Source organism: Leuciscus leuciscus (genome assembly GCF_965113295.1).
Source record: "Leuciscus leuciscus genome assembly, chromosome: 4".
NCBI classification, from domain to species: Eukaryota; Metazoa; Chordata; class Actinopteri; order Cypriniformes; family Leuciscidae; genus Leuciscus; species Leuciscus leuciscus.
This window is the reverse complement of record NC_138728.1, coordinates 34,048,574-34,070,472: the sequence shown is the minus strand read 5'-3', so window position 1 is coordinate 34,070,472 and position 21,899 is coordinate 34,048,574. Positions and strand designations below refer to the sequence as shown.

General features: G+C 40.0%; 1 protein-coding gene across 4 annotated transcripts; it reads right to left on the bottom strand.

The window, feature by feature from the left end:
- Nucleotides 1-1,605: 1,605 nt before the first annotated feature.
- LOC309497346 (uncharacterized protein) lies at nt 1,606-13,183 on the bottom strand. Of its 4 annotated transcripts, none has more exons than XM_082167573.1 (3): nt 13,103-13,183; nt 11,892-12,024; nt 1,606-4,859 (listed from the first exon to the last, which is right to left on the bottom strand). In XM_082167573.1, exons 2-3 carry the CDS (start codon nt 11,974-11,976, stop codon nt 3,247-3,249), a joined length of 1,698 nt encoding a protein of 565 aa, XP_082023699.1. In that variant the 5' UTR covers nt 11,977-12,024; nt 13,103-13,183; the 3' UTR covers nt 1,606-3,246. The 4 variants fall into 4 exon arrangements, with proteins under 4 accessions (XP_082023699.1, XP_082023700.1, XP_082023701.1 ...); XM_082167574.1 differs by lacking the exon at nt 13,103-13,183 and adding an exon at nt 12,985-13,066; XM_082167575.1 differs by lacking the exon at nt 13,103-13,183 and adding an exon at nt 12,948-12,965.
- Nucleotides 13,184-21,899: the final 8,716 nt, after the last annotated feature.

Here is a 21,899-nt window from a genome sequence, read left to right as displayed (position 1 = left end):
GGGACGATTTTAAAATGGTCGGCCAATTTTCCAAACCTGAGAGACCCCACACACGGCGATAAAAAATCACAGGTCTAACAGTTTTGGTCGTACAGTGTGTGGTGCGCAGCCACACGGCAAAATCAACACATCACACACAAACCGATTTGACTCCCGAGCATTCCCAGGTCAGACGGGAAATCTTGCAAAATACCTCGAGATCAAACGTGACTTCAGAGTAAACAATCATGGCGGACGAAGAGGATGCAGTAGCGATAGTTTGTAGTTTGTTTTTAACCGAAAAAAAAACCATTATCAAAAGAAAAGGCGATGATCTCCGATGTCCACCGGACTTTCTGGTGCGCCATGCCGCCGGCTGTTTTGATTTTGTTTCTCGGTGCTTCCTCGCCGCCTCATCACCTCGCTTTCTGATTGGCTACACGCCACAGTCCACAGGCTGCGTGCTCGTTTGTCCCCGGGGGACACCACACACAAGAAGAAATCGGGCCAAATAAATCCAACATGTTGGATATCCCCGATTTGAGATCGGAGCGGTCCCGACGTCCTTCCGAGCAAACGAGAGCAGTCTTAACACACCACACACGGCAGGAATATCTGATCAGATTATTTTACGATAATCGGAGCATCCTTAAGATTGTCGGAAGGGGTGAATGAGGGCTAAAATCGGCCTAATTATTCTGCCGTGTGAACCAGGATTTATGCATGTATGTATGTGTGTTTAGATTAGTTGTTTGTGATTTAGTTAATAAAACTTGTGCACAATACAGTATGTATTTGGTTCCAATTTTCTGCTTGCAACAAAGTTTTTTTACGATTATGATCTTGTTACATGCTCTAAGCGCCGTACATGCTAAGAAATAATAATTTTTCTGTGGCCCTGAAAAATACGCTTTTCTTAGAATAAATGAATAATCAAAAGTTTGTTGGACGAACTGATTAATTGATTGTAATATTAATGTAGCTGCATCAAGTTAATCCAATTAACTGACCCAAATATTCATAATTAATCATAACAAGTTATGAGTTATTAATATTTCCCCTTTGAGCTAACTCGTTACATTGGCTTCATCACTGTCTCCCCTCCACCAATAAGCTGATGTGTGGTGGGCGTTCTGGTGCAATATGGCTGCCGTCAAATCATCAAGGTGGTGCTGCACATTGGTGGTTGTTGAGGAGATTCCCCCCTTCCATATGTAAAGCGCTTCGAGTGTCCAGAAAAGCGCTATGTAAATGTAACACATTATTATTATTAAAACATAACTAAATAAAAATTTAAACACGGACCAGTTTAACCATGGCCATGAGGTGGATGGGACAAATTAAGATCTCATGATAGTAGAGGAGCTCGAATCCAAGAGCACCTGCCACGTGCCCATTGAAACGCAAGAAAAGAACAAAGCGCATCAAACAACCGCACACCATACCACATACCACACTTAAATACCCACAGCCCATCCAGAACAGGTGTTCACAATATCACAATCACATACGGAGAGTGACAGATAACAGACAGAAATAAAAACTGAACCAAGTCAAAGAAAAGGAATGCCTAGAAATGTATTTGTAATTAATTCAATGCAAATGAACACACAAGAACAATGCAACTTCAGTTAAGAATCATCAGCTTTATTACCTTACTGTTTTGTGAAATGTGTGTTAACGTTACAATAGTTATTCAATACAGGTGTTGTGGAAGAATATAAAAATAAACCTCCAAACGCTGCTGATGCCTGAAGAGAGGTTTAAGAGGACCTGCAAATAAAGATACTGACCAGTAAGATTTAATGACGGGTATAATTGAGAGCCAGCAACCTTTGGAGAACATGGCAGATGACCATGATTTACTGGAAGACTAGATAAACTTTAGGACTAAACTGAGGGGCGTTTAGACGACATTGTTTTCAACTCAAAAATGGAAACCTTTATGCGTTTTTGCTGTTCATTAACAAAACAATGGCGTTTTGGGGGCGTGAAAATAAAAACGGGTTGGGTTTCAACTTGCACGTTTTTGAAAACAATACTGCTACCATCTCTGTGTAAACTATAAAATTTCACTACAGAATCTGTGAAAACGGTGATGTCTTGCGGAGTTGCTCAGATGCTTTTGTGCATTTTGACTTAATGCAGATCATGTCTATTTCGATCCAGTTGCATTGCGTAATTAAGTTATCAGTGGTGATACAAATAGTTTGTCAGAACTGCGTGCTTCCGTTGCTTTCGCAATTCTCACATTTTAATTCTCACATTTGAATAGGAATGTTCCGATTTGGCTCACATTCAGCTGCAGTGTAAATGCAGCCTTGAGTTTAAAGGTCCCATATTGTCAAAAATGAAATTTCCTGGCTTTTTTCATGATAACAGAGGTCTAGGGAAAATGTAACGGCCATATAACAAATGCACACAGCCTGCATAAAGTAGCTGTGCCTTTTCACGAGCCGTTGTGACTTCCGTAAAAATGTGATGTCAGAACACCGCCTTCAGTCCCACCCCAAGCACTGCTCACCATCCCTCCCTCCTTTTGCCCAACCCCCAGACAACATTGTTGCTGAGCTGTTCAGTCGATGGATGTAGAGACATGCACTCCCGCGGGACCCAGCGCAACAGAGTACGGTGTGGGACTAGATTTGATGGGCGAGTGCGGGCGTAAGGTACTCGTGTGTGTGCGGGTTGCGGGACGATAAAAGGATTCGCGAGACTCCCACAAAATAGAAATATCTAAAAATAAAACATCTAAAATGTTATTCATATGTTGCACAAAATATAATATAAGATAGAATCCACTCACCGCTCAAAACTGAGTTTTTGTTCAGTGCTGAATTCTGCATGCTGGCAAATCCTCTGATTATAAGAAACAAAGTGTTGCCATTATGAAAGATTTATTGTGCAGTCAGCTTCACTGATAATAACGGAGCTTTGTGAGATTGCGATGAACTGATATCAGCTTTTTAGGAATTATTAAGGGAGCACACAAATTATTTATCACCATCATTACAGTTGTTTTATTTACCTTACTTGTGAGCATCACCAAGCCACAGTAGGCTACAGCATACATGACCCAGGTTACTTGTGGTTGGCCTGGCCGTGCGTCACTCAGAAAACAACAGGCCAATCAGAAGAGAGGCCAAAATCGACCTGTTCTTGGCAGAGCTCCTGAGAAAGGAGCTGTAAAAATATATTGAGGTGGTTTTTGGTACTTATACCGCAAATATATATATTCTTAAGGACATCAAAATCTAAAATAAAACTTCAGAAAGGTGAACAATATGGGACCTTTAAACAGATGAGTATTTTCTGGTGCCATTTTAAATTGCTGAGCCATTTGAAACTCTTTCCACATGAAGAGCAAGAATGTGGTTTAACATCTGCATGACTTCTCAGGTGTATCTTTAAGTGTAAAGGCAAAATAAATGTTTTATAACACTGATCACACTTAAATGGCCTTCCTCCGGAGTGAATAGACGGATGATTTTTGAAATTGCTCCTTTTTCTAAATGTTTTACCACTTTCAGAACTCTGCAATTTCTTTTCAGAATGAGTTTGCAAATGTTGTTTCAGGTTTAGTGCTCCTGTGAAGCTTTTTCCACACAGTTTGCAGGTGGACGGCTTCTCTGTGGTGTGAATTCTCATATGTTTTTTAAGGTTTCCTTTTTGAGTGAAACTCTTTCCACACAGTTTGCAGGTGTAAGGCTTCTCTATGGTGTGAACTCTCATGTGCACTTTGAGGTTTCCTTTATCAGTGAAACTCTTTCCACACACCTTGCAGGTGTAAGGCTTCTCTCCAGTGTGAATTCTCATGTGGACTTTAAGAGTCGGTTTATGTGCAAAACGTTTTCCACATTGAGGGCATGTGTAAGGCTTCTCTCCAGAATGAATTATTATGTGACTTTCAAGGCTTCCTTTATGATTGAAACTTAGTCCACAAAGCTTACAAGTGTACGGCTTCTCTCCAGTGTGAATTTTCATGTGCCTGTTAAGGTTTCCTACTTGGTTGAAGCTTATTCCACACTGTTGGCATAGGTACGGCTTTTCTCCAGTGTGAATTTTCATGTGGGAGTTAAAGTATTTTTGTCTGTTAAAACTTTTTCCACACTGTTGGCAGGTGAAAGAGCCCTCTTCAGTGTGAACTCTCATGTGGACTTCAAGGCTGTGTTTTCTGTTAAAGCTTTTTCCACACTGTTGACAGGAGAAAAAACTTGCATCAATGTGAATTCTTATGTGGTCTTTAAGATGTCCTTTTTGACTGAAACTCTTTCCACACTGAGGGCATGTGAAAGGCTTCTCTCCAGTGTGAACTCTCATGTGCCTGTTAAAGCTTCCTTTCTGAGTGAAACCTTTTCCACACTCTTGGCAGGTGTAAGACTTTTCTCCGGTGTGAATGCTCATGTGCTTTTTAAGGCTTCCTTTTTGAGTGAAACTATTTCCACACTGTTGGCATGTGTAAGGCTTCTCTCCATTGTGAGTTCTCATGTGGACTTTAAAGTTTCCAAGTTGATTGAAACTCCTTCCACACTGTTGGCAGGTGTAAGGCTTCTCTCCATTATGAACTCTCATGTGGACTAAAAGATTGCGTCGTTGATTGAAACTCTTTCCACAGTGTTTGCAGGTGAAAGGCTTCTCTCCTGTATGAATTCTTGTGTGGACAGTAAGACTTCCACGTTGAGTGAAACTCTTTCCACAATGTTGGCAAGTGAAATATCTTATAGTTTCTGTCTTTTGAGATCTTTGTTGAGGGGAAGTATTTTCAGTTTGTAAGCAACTAAATGATTTTTTTCCAGTTATGAAATCATGATGTTTCTCAAACTGATCTTTTTTTTCCATTTCATCTAGTACTCCACTCTCCTCTTTCAGTGTTATCAGCTCTAGGGTAAAAAAAAAAAGAGAGAAATACAAGTTAACCCCAGTTTAATGGCATGAATCAACAAACATCAAAACCAACAAGTATGCTAGATCCCATATGCACTAAGCTACAGAAAGAGGTGTTATATGTCTATAATATTAGAAAAATAGTGTACTCTCAGAGTGTTTTGCAGAATAACAGTAAGTGTGAAAAAACATTGGTCAGGATTTAAGCACAAAACCTGTACTTAAAGAAACAAATTACCTGCTTTTGGCATCTGATCTTTCATACATCTTTTTTTCCCTAGTGTTACATCTTTCAACAACATTTCATTCTTCACCATTCTCTTAGATGGCTTGGGAATGATGTATACTGGTATTTGTGGACAAGCATTGGCATGGGTTAAGTCCTATCTATTTGACTGCTATCATTTTGTCTGTGTAAATGAAGAGACGTCTCATCAAACCCAAGTATGGAGTGCCACAGGGCTCAGTAACATACATGTCCTTTTGAATTTTCTCTTTGTATATTCTGAGCGATTTTTTTTTTTTCACTGATGCAAATGATACTCAGTTCAATAGTTCTTCACAACCTACACTCTAAGAAGGAATTTATAGAAAAGTTTCACAAATTGTGCAATACAATTTTGTGTCAGTATTAAATAAAATCGTGCAGAAGAAATAACCTTTTACATTTATGTGTAACTTAAAAATGTACCCACAGCAGAATAGAGTCAGTCCATAGTCTGTTAATGACAGAGACTTGCCTTTGCATATTGTTGCAAATAAAATCGTTAATCGAATACCCCTAGCGTCAAAACCACCTTTATACCAGGGAGTAGACGATTTGCGCCGGTGACTGCTAGCAAGATTCTTTGATTTAAGCTGTACTTTAATATTAAGCAGCTTTCTATTGGACAACACAGTAAATACAAACCCACATTTTTGAAACTTGAAACGGATAAAATAAAAAGACTTTCACATTAAATCCCTGATAGATTTCACACACAAAATTTCTCAAGCAATCTCACATGTGACTGCACATTTTACTTGATTTTAGACGTTGTCAAAGAAATTGTGCCAGTAATGGTGTATTATAAATAGCATTGTGTCTAACATTATATTTATTATGCACAAAATGGTCCATATTCAGATTGGTTTCATTTCCTATTTTCTCACCAGATTGAATTTATCCAGGTAAGCACTGCAGTAAAACTCACTAAATCATTCATTCAATTATTCCAAATCAAGCGTTCTAAACAACTTTAGTTTTTATTTTTGCATTATTTTGATCTTTTATTAGGCCGAAGACTCTCTGCCATTGCAGTCCCACCTCACCTGGGATCTCATTTCTAAAACTGTGCGTAGGATCCTTACTAGAAATGTGCGTGCGTACGCAAAAAAATGTTCGGACTTATAAAACTGTGCGTACGCCAGAACCTGCGCTGAATTCCCTTTATAAATCCCAGTCAGCGGAATATTGTGCGCACATGCAATCTCCTCCCTGAAATAACCATATATGGAGCTTACAACGCCTAGTTTTACTATCTGCATATCATTTGCATATGCATATTCATCCACGTGATTTTGTGCGTACGCAACGGTTATAAATGAGGCCCCAGGAAGGTGCCTAATATGATTTCAGCATATCAGCGCACAGGTTCGTTAACTACAGAGGAACAGAAAAAGATCAACACATGGTGATTTCCTGCATGTCTTACTGTGTATTTGTCTCAAACAGCCTCATCACTGCAGATGAGCTGAAATTGGCTAAATCCTTAATTGCAATCTTGAGAGCATGGGTCAGCTGTACACATCGTCATGTTTTGCGGTGACTGTCCCTGTGTCTACGGCTTCTGTCGAGCGGACATTCTCAGCCCTAAAGCGAATTAAAACTTATGCCAGAAATACAAGGGGACAGACTCGACTTTCAGCATTAGCCCCGATAGAAAGACTCATTGTTGGAACTGAAACGCACAGATAACCTGTACAACAGAGTAATTGAAGTAGGGCTGAACGATTTTGGAAAATAATCTAATTGCGATTTAGTTTTACCAATATTGCGATTGCGTTTTAATATGCAATTATTTTTTAAGCTCTTTATCTTTTCTATTATTCAACAAAAACAAGCAATAAATCATTGTAAAATAGATTCCCTATCTTTAGGCACTTCATGAGCCGATCTAATTTTTTTCTTATTAATTAATTGATCTTATTAATAAAACTTATTACATTTGTAATTATAAGTAGGCCTACTTATAATAATTACACATTAAAAAAACGAAATTAATACAATTACATGTTAATAATTGTAACTAAAATAGCTTCAAAACAAATAACAAAGAGGGAGAAAAAAACATTACAAGCAATAAACAAAGAGTGCTTTCAGTATTTAAGAGTAGGCTGTCTGAACGTTTTCATCTCTTTTGAAATGATAAGATTATGATATAACTGACTGTGTTACATTTATTTCGCATCATAAAAGCATTTTGAGATGCAAGTACATTTAACCACGTAGACGGAGTTGCTCACAGCCGCATGCTCAAGCGCTCTTCGCAAAGCGCGTGTGACTATTTGAAATTGAAAGCAGCTTCTGTCTGTGATTTTCAAATTTTTTATATATAAGCCATCTGCATTCCAAAAGACATATGATGCCTTCGTAGAGCATTTGTAAGGAAAATACCAGCGGGCGAGACCGCGCAAAAGTAACATCAAGCAAACCGCGCGTAGGCTATCTCATAGCGCATATCTTGTGCAATGAAGCCCGCGAAAGTCCTTGTAATGCACTTCAACTTTTCCAAACTTTATGAAAGATTATTTTTCGGAAGGTTCGAGTAGTGTCGTGTGTGTGTGTGTGTGTGTGTGTGATAGAGATGCACGGTTGGCGGTTACAGCCGCGGACTCCGCGGATAAACCACGGATCGGGCAGATGACGTGACGAAAAATAATATTTTAATTAAATTCGGGCTGGTGAACCAAGTCATCAGCAGCACCTTGCATCGCCCAATCAGCGGATGGTGGGCGGGTGCGGTTTTGAAAATTGGTCAAAAACGTTGGTGCGGATGGATGGCGGACGGATGATGAGTTTTGTGATGCAGCTGCGGATGAAATAATAGCCCATCCGCGCATCTCTAGTGTGTGAGAGAGACAGAGGAATTAGAAGCAAGCAGAATACAGTTGTTTATAAAGCACACGCGTCATCACGTATCTGTGTTTAAAACTAAGCTCAGACATAAATCTGAAATGATCTTAATCGATACACAATATCACATAAATTAAACAAACTGTTATTTCCTGTAACCTATACTACCAGACCTATATGCGTAGCGTGCCAAGTTGATGCTTCATCTGCAATACAGACTGGTTTACTCTCACGTGTCACGTGACCAGACTGTAATCGCAGCTTTTGCGAAAAAAAAAAAAATTTGCATTTCATCTAAATTGAAGTCTTCCTGAGGAAAGAAATAAGGATGGATTTTGTGTAAAAATAATCAGTAGTTTTGGTGAGTATTATTTATGTCCCTGTTTTTTACGTGCTGAATATGATTTTCTTAATTTTTCTTGTCAATTTATGATCAAAACTTTTTTTCTTTTTTTTTTTTACATTCATACTTTTGTTATATCTACCCGGCCTTTTCCGAACTCACCACATTAACCCTATAACTGTTGGTGCAAAATAAAACGGCAATATCACAACAATTATAAAGAGTCTGTGCGCTATTAAAAGTTTATTAAGAGGTGGATTAATTCATGTAGGACACCACAGAAGCCCTAGGTGTGAAATGCACCGCCCGCCACTGATATATTTATACAACGGTTCTTTCTGGTTCTCGAATCTGATTGGCTGAGAGCCTTTTCCAGGCGTACGATATTTGCGCAGTAACAGCACTCTAACCGGTTCACCGTTTATATCACGCCGCTTGCGGCTACTGTCATGGCGGTCAAGCAAATCCACCATATGTTGTAAAAATATCCTACTACTGTAGTTGTGTCAGGAAATTTAGTTCTAAGAGTTTTTTTAGGCAAGAATGTAGTTATTTAGTCCTCAAATATGTGACTGATATATAATCTTAGTGCCTATTTTACGATCTGTTGAGACGCTTTTGCAGATTCGAGCTCCAGGCCGTCAGCGCTCGTTCAGCGCTCATGTTCCCGCAGAGAACAGCGTCATCTCAGCCAGTCCTTCGGGAATTTGCCGCTGGCTCTCATGTAGATAGCGGTTAAACATGAGATAAAATTAATTTGGGGTATATCAAACGGGCGATCTTTGGGCTTTTTAATCTATTACTAGTTTCAGAGCTAATCGATTTTGGGGAAAATTAAGTTGCATAATTATATTTAGCCTATATTTCACTTGAATCCTGTACTAGAGTGCTGTTTGTACGTTTGACTGAATTGTTTGCTTGTGTTTATTTCCTATTGTCTTTTATAATGGCTATTGTAGTTCGTTTAAAAATTGTTGTTCAATAAATAATATGCCGTATTTGCTATTGAGAAAGGATTGTGATGTGGACTTCAGTGAAAGTTACATTATTACACCATTAGATGGAGTGAGTCAGAACACGTATGTTGTTTTAACGCTGTCATGGAAAGGACAAAGATGAACATATCGCTTTCCTCAGAGGATATTCAAACTGAATTTTTGGATATAATATTATGGACCTCGACCTGAAGAATAAATGCTACATCAGATGCAGGTAATACACTCGTCTAGTCGATCTCTCTCATAATACCATAATACTATACTCTGTCTCCATAATACAACAAGCTGACTCAACGTTCCTTCGTTACTAGTTCTAAAGTGACGTTGCAGAATTAGTAACGGAGGCTTGAGCTCAACTGTCAAACTGTCAACTTGAGTTTTGAATCCGTGGCGGAAGGAAGTAGTTCTGCACAAAAGAGGGTTTTTAAAGACACTCAGTTGTTGTGTCTTATTTACTTACGTGTGCCGTCGAACTGTTGTATAAACACAATATCACACTCGTACCCATGAGAGATAAATATATATTTATACATCCCCAGACCATATTATAGTCTCCTAAATTACTCAGGATTAGGGATCGACCGATATGGATTTTTTAGTGCCGATGCCGATGCCGATACCGATACAGGCTGCCGATTTTCTTGGGCCGATATTTGGAGCCGATACTGCTTTACTGCTGAGACTGAATTCATTCGTTTTAAACGTGTTTGAATTAATGATTTACATTAGTTTTTTTTTATAAATAGACTGGAACATGTTATTCTGCGTATTTGTCTGATATATGTAATCGTGATTTCGTGATCAAAAACGATTTTAAAACAAATAGATTCTCAGTTTATTATGAATTAGGGACTGTTCACATATCGCGTCTAAAAACGTGTGGAAAGCACGGCCGCGCCGCTTTCTCCTCTCTACAAGCGCTTGCGCTCCCGTGGCGTCGGTCGTTGCTATGCAACCATGAACTGCGCTCTCCATGATGACGAGGAAGTAAGGATTAATTTATTTCTAGCCCTTTACGACTACATATATTTATGGAGATGAGAAATAAAACCCCGCCCTGTCCAGCTATGATCAGCTGTTCGGCTGAGCTTTCGATGTTGTCATGGAAAGGTCAGTTGTTTTTTGTCACATGACCTGCGTGCGCTTGCAGCATTCTGAAAAGTTTAGATGTTTTCATCTCACCACGGCATAGGAGCGCCTGGACAAACGAGTGCGCTGCACCGCATGCGTGTCACAACCTCGTCGCTTCTTTTATGAGCACACGTCAAAACCTCCAGGTGTTCGCTGAATAAAACTCCCACAAATATCACGGAACAACGTCGGCATTATTTAATCCTATGACCAGTGTTCGTAACAGCTGCCGTATGCAAATGGATAGCCTCAAACGTAGCTATTTGCAGCTCCCTAAACATAATGACAAGCAGTTTTATAGATGAGGCATTCGCGTTTTCCATTTGGACCCACAAACTTGCTTAGCTATAGTTGCACACACATATAGAGCAACGTGTTTCCACTTTCAAAGTGTATGGCAATATTTCAGCTAAGTCAAACAGTTAAAAGATGCTTTGAAAGTTTAAACCTTACAGTTGTCTTGAAGGGGCTTCCAGCACTCTGCTAGTGTGGGAGGGGCAGTGCATGGGCTGCATGGGCTGCACGTGCATGGGCTGCATGGGCTGCACGTGCAGCGTCTCCAGCAACACAGAGCTGCCTGCGGACGCCTGTCTGTAAACAATGCCGGGAAAAAACTATCGGCCGATGCCGATACACGTAAAGCCCGCAAATATTGGCCCGATTTATCGGCCGATCACTACTCAGGATGCCTAATACTGTCACAAACAAGTTAGGGTCATATCAGTTTGGAGCATGTCTTGGCCAGATACTGTCGGGTCAGCTTGAGGCAGGACCAATAGTATGACATTACATTTTAGGCCAAAACCCGGAAGCGATTTTGCATTTTAGCACATCTGGTTCCATCGTCCCGAAGTTTGAATGGGGTTTCTCGTGATTTTTTTTTTAAAGCCATTACGTGTCTTGAATGTCTTACGTGTCTGGGACTACAGAGGTTGTTGAGGAGATTAAAGGTCATCACACTGAACAGGTAAACTCAGTCTGGCTTTAACAGCATCGTTATGATTATAATTGTGCTCTTATTAACTATTCTAGCGTCTACTCAAACGTTCTTGTGGTAAGTTAAGCAAGTAAGTAAATAAGTGTGGTAAATAAGTGATATTTCTAAAACACTGTTAGACAATGTTGATCATTGAAATCAACCCAAAAAAACACACCCTTCTCTTCATTGCTTCGCCTCCACTACTCAGCCTCCAATCCTAACAGCCCTGCTCTGAGTCGGTCTCGAACCCCGATACCCTTGCATGTGAGTCGAGTGCGCTAACAATGACGCTAAACACCGCATTCACTAGCAAAAACAAGGACTAACTTTCCTCCGTTACGCATGCAAAACAAGAGAGGATGTTTGTTTATCATAGTAAAAAGATCAAAATGACTGAGGATATAAAAAGGATCTTTTAATAAGGATCAAATGACTGAGTTCAGCTTTGAGAATGAAACCAACCTGTTTGTTCCTCAGTTTCTTCTTGTTTCACTCTGAATGTTTCCTCAATCTTCACATCTTCACTCTCCTCTTTAATAAACGCCATCTTTATAATAGTGTCATGTGGATCTCAGTCGCTTCACCAGGAGTTTTTCTGTGCGTTTAAGATGAGAATAATTAACAAAAATAAAAATAAATCCACACTAATTCTCTGTGTGCGTCTCCATCAGCTCTGGTTCAGTAGTTCAGTACACTGGCAAGAGAGTCAGTCAGAGTGACAGTTAATGGACTTGAATCACCTGATTAGACTAAAAACACTTAAAGCTAACACTACAAATAAAGAACATAAATTAATACAGACACTTCATGGTTATGCATTCACGATGTATATTTATTATTCCAATCATTTATAGATTATATTTAATAGACTGCACTTTTATGAACGCATTAGCAGTTGTTTCACAAGTTCTCATTACACATGTTTGTTTGTTCTGGTTGCATTTACACTGTTTTGATCAGCATGTGCAACACAACACTATTTATATTTATTTAACACACTAGACTTCTTAGATTTCCTTGCATTTGTACGAACATACCATCTATTGTCAAATTTCTTTTTATAAATATATATTGTGTTTTTTACTAATTCTATTTTTGTTGTTTTATTATCCGTGTCCTGTCACTACTATTCTGTTTGTACTGTGGAAGCTTCTGTCACCAAAGCAAATTCGTTGTATGTGCAAACATATCTGGCAATCTCTGATTCTGATGCCTCTAAAGAATCACCGAATCATTTGGTTCAATTGACTCGCGCTGCGTCCGAAATCGCAGTGTCTGAAGCAATGAATTTTACAGTTTAGGCTACTTCGAGACCTTAAAAAAGTACGTTCTACAGTATGAATAGGGTTATTATGAATGACATTCGGTCATACTACTCTTTTTGCGTACTGTTTTTTGCATAATATATCGGAAAGTATTCGATTTCGAGTCTAGAAAAGCTCCGCTTCTCTCATCACAGTGTTAAATTCTTGTTTATGATAAACTGATTCACGATATTGGGAGCGAAATGAGACGCACCTTTTCTGTTAATCATGTGTGGATGCGATTTACTCACACAAAATAACGTTCATTTATGTTAGATGCAGCATTGCAATGTTACTTTCAACAATGTAGAATTCATTTTAAAAAGCACAACAATTGCCTGAACGATTTAAATGCTTTAAAACACAAACCTTTCTTTAACCGTATCATAACAGACACTGGAGCGCGGCGCAGCCTTGTGATGTCACGTCGTCAGTCATATCAAAATAAAAGTCCCGTTTTGTGCATAGAAATGTAAGTCCATAGTGCATGCAGAAAACAGGTATTCATAGTTGTATTCGTGGTGAAATAAATAGCATTTGAAAGATTATTAAAATAGAAAACTATTATTTTACAGTTTTATAATATTCCACAATATTACTGTTTTTCTGTATTTTTGATCAAATAAATGCAGGCCTGATGAGCAGAAGAGACTTCTTTCAAAAACATAATAGTAATGTTTCCAAACCTTTGACTGGTACTGTATATTTATGTTAGCATTCTGTTCACCTTCTTCAGTATTTAAAAATGCAACGTGTGCATTTGATATATATAATATATATTTATGGTTACACAGAAATCTGTCTTTTTGTGTAGATATCAAGTCATCTGATGGGACCATTACCCAAAACATACTAACTTGACTGGAGGGTGGCTTCTGCACAAGGCTCTTTGTAATATATGGTGTAATCAGTATCGGAATATAGATGTATACAATTTAAATTCAGATACAGATATGTGTAAATATTAAGGATATAATGTGATTATGTGACAATTCCGAACGTGATTTATTTGGTTATTATCATTAATCAAAGGTGGGTCAGGACAGAGAAAACTAATGTGTGTCCCACCAGAGGCTGACGGTATAACAGTGTTTGCGATCAGTCTGTGGATGTGGAAAGATCACAATGTACATAGGCTACGTTCACACTGCAGGGCTTAATGCTCAATTCCGATTTTTTGAAAAAATTTGATTTTTTTGCAAGGCCGTTCACATTTCCAATTAAATGCGACCTTTTGTGATCTCCTGTGTGAACGTGAAATGACCCAGAAGTGACCCGCATGCGCAGAAGAGTACTCAACGGTCAACGACGTCACTTGTTGTTTGCGGAAGTAGCTAAACTTTAACTGTGATTCTCTCACACACACACACACACACACGAGCGCGCGCAGCGACCGTTACACAAGAGCCAGACAGCAGCCGCTGACCTATCTAATATCAGATTCAGCACAAATAAGTTAACATAACGTATATATATAATGGCCGTGGGCTTTTTTTTTTTTTTTTTTTTTTTTTAATTAACGGGCTCGTCGAGGTCGACCCGTTCGGCAGATTTACCTCAGCTCGACGAATATGCAGTCCGTTTTCAAACCGACGACTACTTCAACGCAGGATTATGACGTTTTTCGCGTATCAATGACGTGCGGGTCGGATAAATGCGACCTGGCCGTTCAGACTGAAGTCGCATTTGAAAAGATCGGATATGTATCGGATTTGGGACCACATACCCAAGTGGCCTGGGTCGCATTTGAAAAGATCGGATCTGTGTCGTTCAGACTGTCATGAAAAGATCAGATACAGGTCGCATAGGGGCAAAAAAATCGGAATTGGGTCGTTTCAGCCTGCAGTGTGAACGTAGCCAAAGTCTCAGTCTTGGAGAGGAACTGAGGATGACACAGATACCCAGCAAACATGCTCCTTTAGGGCCCGAATGGGGCCATTGCGGGCAGCCCACTGTGGGCCAAGATACCGGAGGGAAATGCGGGGCACGTGTGGCCCCACACTATGGGGTCCAGGTGGGGTCCCACAAATTAGAGTGGGCCCTCATTGTGGGCTGATGTGGGCAAACTGTGGGTGTAGGTGCAAAGTTTGTGCACACAAAGTGTGGGTACACCCATATTACTATGTATATGCAGAACAATTGCACTGGTTAAAAGGTAGCAGCAATAAATCGAGGGTCATGTTTAAAAAAAATCAAAATTATATATATAAAATGTATTTACAGACATTAATAATAATTATAATAATTTATACCTAAAATAATTTAACCTAAAAACAGCAATAAACACAAAAACAGAGCCACAGAACACTTAAAACACATGTGAAAGTAAATTAAAAACCAATCCCCTCAGGGGCACCAGAAGCCAAACATATCGCTGAGGTAGGCCAGTTTAAACAGAAATTTGCTTGCAGCCTCATCCATGCGCTCCTCCTCCAAGAACATCCGAATCTCTGCCCTGAGCTCAAAGACGCGCGACAGCACTTTGCCGCGGGAGAGCCACCTTGCTTCACTGTGAAACAGCACAGATGTGTGATCAGCTCCCATTTCCTCACAAAGTGCGGAGAACAGTCGCGCTTTCAGGGGTCGGGTTTTGATTAAATTTACCATGCTCACTACTTCTGTCAAAACCTCATTTAATTCAGGGCTGAGCTGCCTTGACGCGAGCGCTTCCCTGCGAATGACACAGTGCGTCCAGTGCGCATCTGGCGCAACCCTCTTTATTAGTGCCTGCAGCCCGTTTCTTGACCCTGCCATGGTCTGTGTGCCATCAGAGCAAAAGCCCACACAGTTTTCCCATTTAAGGCCGTGTTCTTTGAGGTAACTGTCCATGATCTTAAACAGCTCATCAGCTGTGGCTCTATTTTTTATGTATTTGCAAAACAGCAAATCCTCGCACAGTGACTCGCCATTCACAAATCGGACGTACGAGATGAACAAGCAGTCTTTATTGCTGTCAGTAGCTTCGTCCACTTGTAATGCAAAACGACTGTCTTTTAATTTTTCTATGAGTTGTTCCTCAAGATCACTTGAAATGTTGCATATACGTCTTGCAACTGTGTCGTTTGACAGGGGAATAGCTTTTAATTTTTCTGCGCTTGTCTCGTCAAGCATAATTGACACCATGTGCTCCTAGCGGAGCGGGGAGAATGAGCTGCTCTGCAATTGTGTGTGGTTTTTTGGATTGTGCAATTCTGTATGCCACTCTATATGACGCCATCTGTGCTTTACTGTTCACTGATGCAGCTTTTACCATGCGAGTCTCCTGTTGACGGTATTCTGCTAGTTTTCATTGAAAGAAACCAAGTGGCTTATTGACGTGACTGGGGTGTGTGGTCTCTAGGTGTCGTCTTAATTTGTTGGGTCTCATACTATCTGCTGCTAGCGGTTTAAGAAACACAGAACACACATCGGTCTCTCCTCTGCCCCCACCATCGCTGTCGTGAATCCAAGAGCAAGATACCCATCATCATATTTTCTTTTCGGTTGGCTTTTTGGTTGATTAGGTCCGTCTGGCTTGTGTCTCTCTGCTGGCGCTGGCTCGACAACTTTTGAGGTCCGTGTCACAAATTTATCCATGTTTTGTTATTGGTTATTGCCCACACTAGCCTGCAATTCATCGGCGTGAAACATATATACACATTTAATCTTTGGCTGCGAAAGTTTGTTCCGTTACAATTAATATGCCGACGTCACGTTATTTTGGCACTTCGGTTCCAGGTTAAATTTTTCTCGGGGTCTCATATCTAATGTTCTTTTAATTTAGACTTCATGTAGACTAGTAATGATTACTTTGTTTGTGGGTGTTTTGTTTTGAATGTATGATCTTTGTTGTTAATCTCAACCTGCAAAAAATCATTTCAAGGAGGTTCGTTCTGGAGGCATGGGGAGGGGAATTCTTCTTACACTTGATTACGCTCGACATGGCGCGCCCCACAGTTTGAGAAACGCTGCTATAACTGATTTGCAGACCAACATCTGCCCAAAGCCCATCTTTTGGCCAGAGCCCTTCCAGCACAGTTGCTGGGCAAGTGGAGTGGTCAACATGCAGACCAGGATACGTCTGGTGTTGGACTTGTACCCCCAACTGTTGCCAGATACTTTGCCTAAATTAAAGCATTAAAGGGTAACTAAACCCCTGGTCAGAGCCTGACTACACCCAATGGCAATATTTGAAAAATGCTGGAAAAGTGGGAAGACCCCAGCGTTTGGCACTGCGTCGCTTTTCAGCGCGAGCTGTGTGGAAAAGCCCATTTCCACCTCTATTGCGTTGCAGAAGTAATCTCGCGTAAAATGCAGGTTGCACACTTGAGCTCCACTGGCGCCTAATTTCCAAGTCTGCTGGAAAGCTATGCAGTCGAGCAGTGCTGTTGCAACCAGCAAACCTACACCTACGTACCCTCCTGACCACTGTACTGTATACAGATAAATCTACGCTAGCTTGAAGCTATCCTAACTGATGCAATACTATGCTTGGTAGCTCGTACCAAGGGAGGGTGTGGTGAACTGGAACCTGCTTACGTAGCGTAGTACCGCTTACGTCACGCAGTACCACAAACATCCAGTAGGAAAATTCAACTGCAGTAGCCACCGTTCAACCTGAAGAGGGCAGCACTCAGACGTTTTTACACCATATATTGTAGAATTAAAACACTTTATACCCAAATGTCAAAAAAGTTACTTGAATCAATGAACAGCACTAATAAAGCCCCATTCTTACAGATCATTAACTAAAAAAAGTACAAAACTTTATTTATTTAAATGCATTTATTCATTTAGCAGGCTTTTTTATCAAAAGAAACTTACAAAGAGGTGTTAAATACCAAATACTTGATAAAAACCAAGTGTACCATTGCACTTCAGTTTGATTTCTTGATTTTGAAGGTCCATCATGTTATTCAGAGGCAAATGGACACACACCATCTGGCAGGTCTGCATCCAGAGAGCTCTGTTTGGTCAGCTTTAATAGCAATTGCTTGATGACAGCAACCTCTCCTTTCAGGTGTTCTAATTGAGTAATTATGTGACGTTCTGTTGCTGGAGAGAGAGAGACAGACAGGCAAGGAAACATTGAGACAGAAGACCTGAAATCAGTGCTTACGTGTAATTGTCTGCCTTCTTGACAGAACTGGTCCTTGTGGGGCAGGTGGTTCAGGGGGAACTGGCGGGGCTGGTGAAATTTGTTGAAATGGTGTCACAGCGGGGACGGTGGGGATGGTGGAACTGTTGAAATGGTGTCACAGCGGGGACGGTGGGGATGGTGGAACTGGTACAGAGTTCTTTCTTCTTTTAATGATTTCTTCTTCAGAAGAGTGGCCCTGATCGGGGTACCCTGAGTTAGGTCTGGTGTAAATAAAAGTCACATAGGGAACCTTTAATCCTAGATTTTTGTAATCTGAAATGTCACACTCTACATTCCTACTCTGTGTAAGTTTATAATCAATGTGGAAACCAAGAAACGTTACTTCCTTTTGCGATTAAACTTTCCCAGCATGCTGTCAGTTTCTGAGTTGAGACAGGAGGATGTCTCAGCCTTTTTGGCCTTCTGTCTTGCTTTCTCATAATTTGCTACAGAACAATAAACAAGGACTCTGTGAACTATTATAAGCTGAACATTTGTCATCACATTTCTACAAATAAAAAATTCTTAAGGCACCCTTAGATAGTTTGTTAGACTTTCAACAAATGGTTTCACGGTTCACACAACAAATCTATTATCGATGAATTACATTTAACAGCTGTCTGTGAATTCCTTGACTTCTAAAGATACACAAATGCTTTATATAAAGAACAGAATTAAATCTAGCATATTTTTTGCTAAATTGAGCTTTTATTGACATAAACACTTTCCTAGCGGGCACCTTGATATCAATTACGTCAAAAGTTAGTCAAGACTTGATCAAGATGCTGCATATCATTTTAAGGTCAGTTTTGGAAGGCAATGTCCTTCCAGTGGTAATTGGAAAGAGGAAAGTGGAAAGAGAAAGTTAATACCCACACTGAAATTGGTTTAATGTACAGAGTATCTCACGAAAGTGAGTACACCCCTCACATTTCAGCAAACATTTAATTATATCTTCTCAAGGGACAATGCCCTGGTGAGGAGTACCAAGAACATTGTGTCTTGCCTACAGTCAAGCATGGTGGTGGTAGCATCATGGTCTGGGGCTGCATGAGTGCTGCTGGTACTGGGGAAACATGGACTGGTCATTGAGGGAAACATGGACTCCAAAAAAACATGGTCATTCATTTCCATAGTATTGTCCCTTGAGAAGATATACTAAAATGTTTGCTGAAATGTGAGGGGTGTACTCACTTTTGTGTGATACTATATAAAAAAATTATAATAGCCTAAGTACGTTTATGTATATGTCAAGATTTGGTTTTGGTTCATTTCTCAGGTCATGCTTCATGTCTGTCATGTGATCCCGTTAGTCATGTGATCCTGCCATGTGTTCCCTTGTCTGATGTGTTATGTTAGGCTTGTGCGACTTCATGCAGCTCTGTGCAGACCGATCGGCGGCTGACTTAAAGCAGTGCATGCCGGTTAGAAATTTTGTCCGACTTGATACAGCGCCGACGCCACGTGACTGTGACGTATGCCATCAAAGTACCACGAGAGCGATTCGAGAGTAGCCGGAGAACTCAGCCAGCGCAGCTTCTGAAGAGCGACTGCACAGGTTCTGATGACGACACAACTGATCCACGATTGGCTGGATTCACTGACAACACCGATGACGTGCATTTCAAGTTTATTGCGATGACTTCAGTTTCAGAAATTCTCATATGGACTTTTAAAACAGTTCAATACGTTTTTATGTCGTCTTCATCTTATAAATCATTTTTATTGAATATTGTTTTACTGTATTTACTTTATTGTTAATATAGAGTTTGTGTATGTTTATTTTGCATGACTTTCTTTTTTATACAGACCTTTTACAGTATTCAGCAGCATAACTTATTCAAATGAGCATTTTTAATAACTAAAATGTTAATCTTAAAAACATACAATCTAATGTGGTGATCAATGTATGCTCCTATACAAATGATACATAATACATTATGTTCCTCCATTTGTTTGGTTTCTTCATATTCTCTAGTTTATTTTGCTGTGTTTATGCTTCACCTGCATGTGGTTAGCAAACTGCTAACAACTTGCTGTAACTTCAACTTAACAACTGGACAACATTCTGTTCACTTTCAAAGAGTTGGTCTAAATCACAATATAAATCCAACAGAATTGTGCTTTTCTGTATATGAAAATGAATGGTGTTATGTTTAAAATGTTAAAAAGAGCTCAGCTGGAGGGTACTGTAAATCTTGTTGCTGAAACCTTCTTAAAAAACATACCCACCAGGGATTTTTTTAATAGGTTACTTTTATCATTTTGAATTAGCAGAAACACCCATGTCATACTGCTAAAGTATATATCCAATATGTTATCTTGTTTTGGAAGACACCCTTCCAAAACACCACTTATACACACATCTTAAAAGTGTGTTAATACCATGGTTAATACATAAAGTTACTTAATAACTAAATCATGAAAACAATGGAAATCACTGATACAAATGTTGAGCCAAAACTGAAAGTGGACTTAAAATGGTAATTGCAATTGTTGCTAACTATTAGTAATAATGAATGGAACAGATGTTGGCTATGGTCCCATGGTTCCTTAGGATATATAAAGAACCTGCATTGCCCTGTGTAACACTCAACAAAATGGACAACGTAACCATTAATGTGTTAGACAGCAAAGGCAATGTTGTCATGCTAACGGTTTCCAAGGACATCGCTGAAAGGATGCAAAATGGTAAGTAAACTTCATGACTGTGAAATAATTACAAGTCACCAATGTTTTGTGCAAGTGTTTCATTTATCATTTATTCCCCCAGATCAAATGTTCCTTTCTTCTGTCATGGAGAAAGTATCAGCTGTTGAAACAAAAGGTACACATTTACTTAATGAGCAAGAATATACAGGAAATAATTCTTGAGTGACACTGACCACATCTACAATCTTCTCTCCAAACAGCTCTCCTCCAACCTCCTATTCCATGTCCCACTACCTCCACTAGGTCGCCGGTACCCCTAAACCTCAGTTTTGTGAAGCCACCATCCATCAGCCAGTGCCCCATTACTACCACTAGGCCCCCTGTACCACCTCCACCATCCACCAGCCAGTGCCCCATTACTACCACTAGGCCCCCTGTACTACTTACCTCCACTGTCAAGGACCCACCACCTGCCACTCTGCAACCTGGTGCAGTGTGTGGAAACCCTTCAGCATCCATTCAACCTTCATCCCCTTCCTTCCAGTCAGACAGGCATGAATCTCAAGGTATTGCATCAAACACTGTAAGGAAGATAAATGGCAATACTGTTGTTAAATTACATCATTTTCTTTGTTAATCTATTTCTCTCCTTATCCCCTCCATTTTACAGAAATAACACATACAATGACACTATTTCTACTGGACCTTACAAAAACTCATCAGCAACTTTATTTTCGGAACAAAATGGCATTCTATAAAAAAATACAAAACTTATTCTCACAAAAGGGCTACAACTTGTCAAGTGAGAAAATTCGAAAAAAACTAGCAAACATGTTAACTACTTATAAGAGAGTGAAAGACAGGCGCCGTGCAACTGGGGAAGGGAAGATCACCTGGGAGTACTATACAGTAAGTTGAAGACTGCTTTACTTTGTTTCTGAAATAACATTGTCATGTCTTACAAGACTGAAACATTGGTCATTTTCATTTTACATCCACCCCCACCAGCTAATGGATGAGTTATTTGGGTCATCAGGGATCGGTACTGCACCACCTGGCACCATTCACTCCACACCTCTGGGTTTGGAAGAGACCTCTTCCACAAGCAGGCCCACAACGTCTTCTCTTCAAGACCAGCCGGTAGGTGCTAGTATGGATGAACAGCCAGGAACTGCTACCATACAAAATGCAAACATCACAAGAAGGCAAAGACGACCAAAACCCTTACAATTTCTGGAGGCTTATGAAGAGCATACAGAGAGAAGGACTGCTGTGCTTGAGTCCCTGGTAAGGCCAGATCTGGAGAGATGGCGGCGACTTAAGGAGAGGCGGAGAAGGTCCTTTGAAAAAAAGATGGTGACCAGCTTGGGAACAATTGTGGAGGAGCTACAAAAA

Bases quoted from the DNA above. Each gene is read 5' to 3' on its own strand.
- LOC309497346 (XM_082167573.1), bottom strand. From the start codon at position 11,976: ATGGCGTTTATTAAAGAGGAGAGTGAAGATGTGAAGATTGAGGAAACA. The intron at 4,860-11,891 runs GTTGGTTTCATT...TTTTTACCCTAG, and splicing joins AGAAACTGAGGAACAAACAG to AGCTGATAACACTGAAAGAG.